Below are 8,901 nucleotides of genomic sequence, written 5' to 3'. Positions count from 1 at the left end.
GGTCGGGAAGATCCCCTGGAGAAGGAAATGGCAATCCACTCCAGCACTCTTGCCTGGAAAATCCCATGGACGGAGGAGCCTGATAGGGTACAGTCCATGGGGTCGCAAAGAGTCAGACACGACTGAGTGACTTCACTTTCACTTTCTTTCAATCTTAATTCGTTTGTGCTTCATCCAGCCCAGAGTTTCTCATGATGTACTCTGCATATAAGTTAAATAAGCAGGGTGACAATATACAGTCTTGACGTACTCCTTTCCCGTTTTGGAATCAGTCTCTTGTTCCATGTCCAGTTCTAACTGTTGCCTCCTGATCTGCAAACAGATTTCTCAGGAGGCAGGTCAAGTGGTTTGGTATTCCCATCTCTTGAAGAATTCTCCACAGTCTGCTGTGATCCACACAGTCAAAGCCTTTGGCATAGTTCATTAAAGGAGAAGTAGATGTTTTTCTGGAACCCTAATGCTTTTCTGATGATCCAACGGATGTTGGCAATTTGATCTCTGATTCCTCTGCCTTTTCTAAATCCAGCTTGAACATCTGGAAATTCATGGTTCACGTACTGTTGAAGCCCAGCTGGGAGAATTTTGAGCATTACTTTCCTAGTGTGTGAGATGAGTGCAATTGTGCGGTAGTTTTAACATTCTTTGACATTGCCTTTCTTTGGGATTGGAATGAAGAATGACCTTTTCCAGTCCTGTGGCCACTGCTGAGTTTTCCCGATTTGCTGGCATATTGAGCACAGCTCTTTCACAGCATCGTCTTTTAGGATTTGAAATAGCTCAACTGGAATTCCATCACCTCCATTAGCTTTGTTCATAGTGATGCTTCCTAAGGCCCACTTGACTTCACACTCCAGGATGTCTGGCTCTCAGTGAGTGATCACACCATCGTGATTATCTGGGGCATGAAGATCTTTTTTGTATAGCTCTTCTGTGTATTCTTGCCACCTCTTCTTAATATCTTCTGCTTCTGTTAGGTCCATACCATTTCTGTCCTTTATTGTGCCCATCTTTGTATGAAACGTTCCCTTGGTATCTCTAATTTTCTTGAAGAGAGCTCTAGTTTTTTAGATAGAGGACTGTATATTCAATTATATATATATTTATAAGTATTTTTATTTTTATTATTATTACTTGTTTATTTTTGGCTGCACTGGGTCTTCGTTGTGGTACATAGGTTGTGGAGCATGGACTTAGTTGCCCTGAGACATGTGGATCTTCCTGGACCAGGGATCATAATCCATGTCCCCTGCATTGGCAGGCAAATTCTTAACCACCAGACCACCAGGGAAGTTCCTATTTAGTGCTATATTATTGATGGTTTACACCATCCAGATCTATAGGGATAGAGCAAGTAGTGGTTCATTGTGGCTCCTTTAGAAATTGAGAAGGAGGGTTATCTCCCAAGGAGTTGTGACCCTTTGTGAGATTAAGAAGGAATGTTATCTTCAAAGGAGGTCTGGTGAATAGAGAGGCACATTAAAGGGAAGGGAGGAGGCCCAAACAGGCAGAGAAAAATGTTATATTTAAATTTTTCTTGTCTTCTCATAAAATATGAATTTTATTTCATCAACATGCAGGAGCTGGAGGGAGATCACAAACAAAAGAAAGTCTAGAGGAGACCACTCTTAAAAATAAGATAAAGTTAAAATGTATCTGTTGAAGCAGGAAGCTTTGAGTAAAGGTTTAGGAATGACAAGTGGAAAGAGATGCGGACAGACGAGGGGGCCATGGGTGGACACACACAGGTTTTCTGGGCTGACATGAGCAGAGCAAGGACAGAAGAAGGCAGGGAGGTAAGAGGCTGTGGTCCAGAACCAGGCTCCTTTTGCCCAAGTCAAAACGCTGACACGCCCATGTCTGCAACAAAGAGAGGATTTATTCACAAAGTAGCCAAGGGAGAAGATGAGAAATCTCAGATGTGCCTTCCCAAAGGCAAGAAGCTCAAGGATAAATGATAAAGAAGCAGGGTGGTCTAAGGTGTGGGGAGCGTGGGGATAGGTGATTGGGAAAAGGTGTGGTCATCCTCGTTCTGCACAGGTGTAACCAAGCTCCAGGTGTCCGCACGTTCAAAGTTGAGGCTTAGCATGATCTGAGGACAGAGCTTTTGTTGCTCTGAGGTGAAAAGGTCACTGGGCATTCGGGCATGCCCAGTTAGAGGGACGGATGTCCTGGCCAGTCTTAACTAGCTCGAAGCTCTAAGTAGATGCAACTGACTTCCAAGTTTCAAGAGATCAATGCAGGCAAACATCTTACTGTTTAGGTTCTGTGCGGCTTGGAGCACCTGCAAGTCTTTCATAGCAACAGTTATGACGCGATTACCCAGGGTTCCACTGGTGGGGCGGGGCCTCGGGGGTCCCGGCGTGGAGACCGGGCGGCTGCACTGCCCGGCCTCCGTTCTGGCTGGGGTGGTACCCATCGCTCTAGCCCACGTTACTGGACAGAAAGTTAGAATAATTCTTGTGAAGTCAGGGGTCCTGGTGTGACTTAAACAAAGAGAAACAAGCAGCTGTTGGTACCAGCTCTGGAGATAACCTAGGCAGGAGCCTCAGGAAGGGACTGCACGTCTCCTGAACCGAGGTGCTCCTGTGGACCACGACACTCCTCCCAAGCTCGTCCCCTTTGTCTCCTCACACTTCCCTTCAAACGGCTTCGTGTGGGGAGGGAGGCGGTCACGGTCAGAAGAATGGAGCTACTTCCCCAAATCTGGAACGGGATCAAGAGCCCAGGACCCCGTTTATCCTCCTGTTGGTTGAAAAAGCCGATTTGAGCAGTATCCAGGAATCAGCTGACCCTCTGGTGGCCACCACCGGCCGCTTCCTTGTTCCGTGTCTGCATCTCCAGCCACCTAAGGACCGGCCTCAGCAGCTTCGTGTGAAGTTCCAGCTCACTGCCTCCTCTCTGTCCAAGCTCATGGAGTCTCAGAGGTAAGGCCTCCAAAATTTTTTTAAAAGTGCTCTTTTCTTCCCCTGTTTATAAACTGAGGTATTGTTGATTTGGGGGCTTCCCTGGTCGCTCAGTGGTGAAGAATCCGCCTGCCAATGCAGGACATGTGGGTTCCATGCCTGGGTTGGGAAGGTCCCATGGAGAAGGGAATGGCTACCCACTCCAGTATTGTTGCCTGGGAAATGGACAGAGGAGCCTGGTGGGCTACAGTCCATGGTGTCGGCAAAGAGCCAGGCACAGCTGAGTGACTGAACAACAACAAAATTGTTGATTGACAGTATAAGTTTCAGGGGTACAATGTAGTAATTCACAACATTTAAAGGTTTTTACCCCTTTTATAGTTATGAAATATTGGCTATATTCCCTGTGTTGTACAGTATATCCTTGTAGCTTATTAATTTTATACATAGTGGTTTTTACCTCTTAGCCCATCTTGCCCCTCTCCCCACTGGTAACCACTAGTTTTCTGTCTATATCTGTGAGTCTCTTTCTTTTTCATTTTATTCACTAGTCTATAATATATTGTAGTTTCCACATGTAAGTGATTTATCATACACTTTTTGTCTTTCTCTAACTTATTTCATGAAGAGTAATGCCCTCTAAATCCATCCATATCGCTACAAAAGGCAAAATTTCATTCTTTTTTTATGGCCAAGAAATATTCCACTGTGTGTATCGGCCACATCTTTATCTGTTGATAGACACTTGGGTTGTTCCCATATATTGACTATTGTAAATAATAGCTATGAACTTTGGGGTGCGTGCATCTTTTTGAATTAGTGCTTGCGTTTGCATATATACCCAGGAGTGGAATTGCTGGGTCAAATGGTGGTTCTATTTTTAGTTTGTTAAGGAATCTCCATACCGTTTTCCACAGTGGCTGCACCAATTTACATTCCCACCAATAATGTGTAAGGGCTCCCTTTGCTTCACATCTTTGCCGACAGCTGTCTCTTGTGCCTTTTTGATAAGACAGGTGTGAGGGGTTATCTCACTGTGCTTTTGATTTGCATTTCTCGGCTTAGCGATGTTGAGGATCTTTCCATGTGCCTGTTGACCAACCGTCTGTGTGTCTTTGGGACAATGTCTACTCAGGTCTTCCGGCCATTTTTTTCATCAGGTTTCTTTTGTATGTTGAATTGTATGAACTGTTTTATATATTGATATTTTGAATATTGACCCCTTATCGGTTACAATGTTTTCAAGTATTTTCTCAAGAAAGTGCACTCATGTGTGAGAACAAGAGGGTGGGGGGCTGGCAGGGACTGACAGAGGAAGTGCCTCGCGTGTCGCTCCTCCGCCCAGAGGAGGAGGCTGGGGGCAACGGGGACAGACGGAGGGGCAGCTCCCTGGGAGAACCACGCTTGGAAAAGACCATGCCCCCACCTCTGCTTTTCCTCAAGGTTCAGCCCCTGCCCTCACGCCCAGCCCTGGGGTGGGTCCAGGGATAGCAGAGAGCAGAAGGCTGTGAGGAGGAGGACAGCATCGTCTCCTCCTTGTTTCTTTTTCTGTTTTTTGTTATGGTAAAATACGTGTAATGTAAAACCTGTCATGAGTGACGCTTAGTACATTCACAACGCTGTGCGGCCATCACAACCGTCACCTGGTTCCAGAACATTCCCACCACTGCAGAAGGAGGCCCTGTACCCATTAACCGCTCCAATTCCACCTCCCCCGCCCCCCAGCCCTGGCACCACTAATCTGCTTTCCGTCCTTACGGGTCTGCTTATTCTGGACATTTCGTACAAATAGCCTCACACAACACTTGGCCTTTTGTGTCAGCTTCTTTAACTTTTTTCTTTCTCTGGCTGCACCACACTGCATGTGTGATCTTAGTTCCTGACCAGGGATCGAACTCGCACCCTCAGCAGTGAGCGCTCAGAAGGCTAACCACTGGACTGCCAGGAAATTCTCTCAACTTCTTTTATTAGTATCATGTTTCCATCCATGTTGTAGCGTGTGTCAGTACTTCACCCTTTATGGCCAAACATCATTCCGTTGTGAGGGTATACTACCTTTTGTTTATGCAATCAGCGTTAGAGCTGTTTCTGCTCTTTGTTGCTAACAGTGCTATCGTGCACATTTGTGTACGAGGCCTTGTGTGAACATGTTTCATTTCCTTGGGCTACTTTCCCAAGAGAGCCGTCGCTGGATCAAGTGATAATTCTATCTTTAACTTTTTGAGGAACTGCAGATTTTCCACTGTGTTAGTTTTAAAAAAATAATAATGATAATTAAAAACAACAGTGTCCCATTACCTGGCAGCTACATGCCAGACCCTGGTTGTATACTCCTGCAGGAACCTCTAAGCCAGAATGAGAGAGCTCATCACACAGATGGAGGGAAACAGGTACAGGGAGCTGGGGGAAATTGCCCAGAGTCACAGCCAGTAATGGCCAACCCCGACTTACACCCAGAGTGCTCCAATGAGGAAGCTCAGCCCTGCCTCCTGGTGGGCCATCTTCATGCCTGGCCTGCTCTTCAATCTACCTGAGCTCCTGGAGGGACTGAGGGGGAGAGAGAGAGAGGGTGATGGGCAGTTGTCACGATTGGGAAGAACTTGTGGGGATGACGCGGATGACACGATGGTTTCTCAATGAGTATCTTGACCCATCTTTTAAAGGCTTTTAAAAAATGTCTTTATTTTTGGCTGCACTGGGTCTTCGTTGCTTTGTTCGGGGCCTTCTCTAGTTGCGATGAACGGGGGCCACTCTGTGGTGGTGCAGAGGCTTCTCTTTGCAGGAGCTTCTCTTACTGCAGAGCACAGGCTCCAGGGTGAGCAGGCTTCAGTAGCTGCTGCACACGGGCTCAGGAGTTGTGGCTCGCAGGCCCTAGAGCATACAGGCTGCAGGAGTTGTGGCTTGTGGGCTCTAGAGCACAGCCTCAGTGAGTGTGGCACCGGGGTTTAGTTGCAGCATGTGGGACCAGGGATCGAATCTGCGTCCCCTTCACCGGCAGTGGATTCTTATCCACTGCGCCACCAGGGAACCTCTAAGCCAGAATGACAGAGCTCATCACACAGATGGAGGGAAACAGATACAGTGAGCTGGGGGAAATTGCCCAGAGTCACAGCCAGTAATCCACTGCGCCACCAGGAACCTCTAAGCCAGAATGACAGAGCTCATCACACAGATGGAGGGCAGTGGATTTTTCCACCAGGGAAATCCTTGACCCATTTGGAGGGTGCAGACTCTACTCTGACGACAGTATAAAAAAACTAAAAAAAATCAAGCCCAAACAGGTGTGTTTAGTAAAACTCAGCCACAAACAGGTGGAAATTTGAAAGCACTGATTCTCATTGAAATACCTCTGAGAAGGAATGAACAGGGAAAACCCCAGGGCTGCTCTGCGAGGGGTCCTCTGGTCGGCCTGGGTTGGGGCTGAACAGGGGGATTTTGAAGACCTCCAGGAACCCACGGGCTGCTTCATGCAGTCTTGAGGACTGGATGGTGCATCTTCATCTAAACTCTGTCCTGTGAAAGCCATAGACAGGGGCCCACAGGAGGGAACCACTCCCTGGGCTGGACTCTGACACCCACCTCCCCGGCCATCCTGCTTCGGCCCCAGACCTGTGGCATTTCCCGACAACTGTAGTTTGGTGCCTCGTGAATGAAGCCTGGGGATCCAGAAGCTCGTCTGTGAAAGAGCCTTATGGATGAACTTGACAAACGGCAAAGCAGTTTGCTGCAAGAGTGTAGACTGCTGGGCACTCCAGGGACACAGGTGGGCGGAGAGATCGAGGTTAGCAGCAGGAATGCTGAGCTGGCGGTATTCAGCGCCCTTCACACCTGGAACAGAATGCCTAGCATTGTACATTATAGCAGCAGTAAGAACAGCTAACGTGCATTCAGCACCTTTCCCATGTCGGCATTGTATCCAGCGCTTCATATGCACTCCTGACTTAATCCAGACCACAGTCCTCTCTGGGGTATGCAGTTATTCTCCCCATTTTACAGATGAGGAAAGCACACTGAGGCCAAAAGTCACAAATCTAGTAAGTGGTGGAGCAGGTGCCAGGGCCAAGCATTCCAGGGGAGCCACTGCCTCGAACCCCCACCAGGAGGGATGAGGCTCCCAGGACCCCCTGTATGTGTGTGTGGAAGAGTCCGCCTGGTATCTAAGGGAGCATCAAGGATGAAGAAGGGCCGACTGTCCTGACAAGGTTGAACGTGACCCTCAAGCTGGCTTCCAGCTCCCCGGGGGCCCAAAGCCATACCAGGGCCCAGTCCTGGGGAGATGGACCTTCTGGCAGCATCCAGTCCATGGGCCGGCAGCAGCTTCTCAGATGGTTATTGATGACAGTAAGGAGGGAGACACACGTGAGGGTGATCTGGGCAAGTTGCTTTCCTCCTGTCTCCGGCAACAGCCCTGGAGCAGCCTGGTGGGGCAGCCTGGCTCTTTATCCGCAGACTCTCAGGTGTGTTTCTTTGACCTTCCGTGGCTCTAAATGGACTTTGCTCCTGGTGGGTCCTCTCAAGTCCCAGGTGCCTTGTCACAGGGGGACATCTCCTTTCTCAAGTCGCCAGCTTTGCGGGGCTGTTGTGTGTGCCCTGGGGCCTCCCTTGCAACCCCAACCCAGGCTACAGACACATCATACTCCCAGCCCTCGGGCCACAGAGTGGCCCACAGGCAGAGCTGGCAGAAGAGGTTTCTGGTGGGTCCATGTCCCCTGCCAAAAGCCCCAGTGGTCAGGTTGCAGCCGGTTCTCACCCTGTTGCCGCAGGGAGTCTGGCTGCCCGGCATTCCAGGTCTTCTGAATGGAACTAGAGCCGTCCCTCCTGCAGTCCTTGGGTGATGGGATCTTCTTACTCCTGCCTACAGGTGCCCATGCTTATTTTATTTAAAAATATATGTATTTTTGGCTGCGCTGGCTCTTCATTGCTGAGCGGGCTTTGCTCTGGCTGCAGTGAGCAGGGGCCGCTCTCCAGTTGCGGTGAGCGGACTTCTCGTTGCTGTGGCTTTTCCTGTTACAGAGCACAGGCCGTGGGTGCCTGGGCCTCAGTGGTTGCAGCATGCGAGCTCGGTAGTTGTGGCCCCTGGGCTTTTTAGCTGCACATGGAGTCTTCCTGGACCAGCGATTGAACCCCTGTCCCCTGCATTGACAGGCAGATTCTTACCCACTGTGCCGCCAGGGAGGTCCAGGCCCCTACATTTAAAGGAGACCAGACAACCTGGGCTTGGACCCAAACCCTCTGACTCTAATGCAGTCTCTGCCACTGACTAGATGACCTTGAAATAATGCAAGTGTTAGTCGCTCAGCCGTGTCTGACTCTTTGTGATCCCATGGACTTGTACTGTCTGTGGAATTCTCCAGGCAAGAATACTGGGGTGGGTTGCCATTTACTCCTCCAGGGGATCTTCCCGACCCAGGGATCAAACCCAGGTCTCCCATATTGCAAGCAGATTCTTTACCATCTGAACCACCAGGGAAACTTTGGGCCAGTTATTTAACCACTCTGCACCTCAGTTTACCCATCTGTACAGTAGGGATGATACACCACTATCATGAGGTGGATATGAGGATTGAAAGTGTTCATGTAAACAAATGGTGCTAGGAAAAGTGGATATCCACAAGCAACAGAAGGAAATTGCACAAACCATACACAAATATTAACTCAAAATGGATGAATGATCTAAATAAACACACAGAAAGATGCTCAGCATCATTAGTCATTAGAGAAATCCGATCAAAACACGAATGAGATACCACTTCACACCCACTGCAATGGTTCTAATAAGAAAGACAGACAGTAACAAGTGTTGGCAAAGATATGGAGAGATTGGAACCATCCTGCGTTGCTGGAAGAAATATCAAATGGTACAGCCATTCTGGAAAACAGTATAGCAGTTCCTCAAAGAGTTAACCATGAAATTACAGTCTTACCCAGAAGTCTCACTAGGTTTATCTGCCAGAGCAGAAAACAGATGTTCACACAAAAACTTGTATACAAATATTCA

General features: G+C 48.4%; 1 protein-coding gene and 1 long non-coding RNA gene across 10 annotated transcripts in view; one reads left to right on the top strand and one right to left on the bottom strand.

The window, feature by feature from the left end:
- The first annotated feature begins 1,223 nt into the window (after positions 1-1,223).
- The window catches only part of LOC123331529, a 38,161-nt gene continuing 30,483 nt past the window's right edge, over positions 1,224-8,901 (top strand). For 2 of the 9 annotated variants that reach the window (XR_006548211.2, XR_006548210.2), the window contains exon 1: positions 1,224-2,924. Coding sequence is in view for 3 of the 9 variants with exons in the window: in XM_044935715.2 (XP_044791650.2) it covers positions 2,911-2,924 (14 nt within the window). In the remaining 6 variants the exon portion in view is untranslated. The remainder of the gene's footprint in view (positions 2,925-8,901) is intronic. The other 7 variants (XM_044935715.2, XM_044935716.2, XM_044935717.2 and 4 more) reach the window with 7 other exon arrangements.
- LOC123331534 lies at positions 5,247-7,447 on the bottom strand. Its single transcript, XR_006548220.2, has 4 exons — positions 7,160-7,447; positions 6,513-6,731; positions 6,251-6,416; positions 5,247-6,160 (listed from the first exon to the last, which is right to left on the bottom strand). It is a non-coding gene; the product is annotated as an uncharacterized LOC123331534 (long non-coding RNA).

Source organism: Bubalus bubalis, chromosome 24, assembly GCF_019923935.1.
Source record: "Bubalus bubalis isolate 160015118507 breed Murrah chromosome 24, NDDB_SH_1, whole genome shotgun sequence".
Taxonomy (NCBI): Eukaryota; Metazoa; Chordata; class Mammalia; order Artiodactyla; family Bovidae; genus Bubalus; species Bubalus bubalis.
This window is presented reverse-complemented; position numbering and strand designations above follow the sequence as displayed.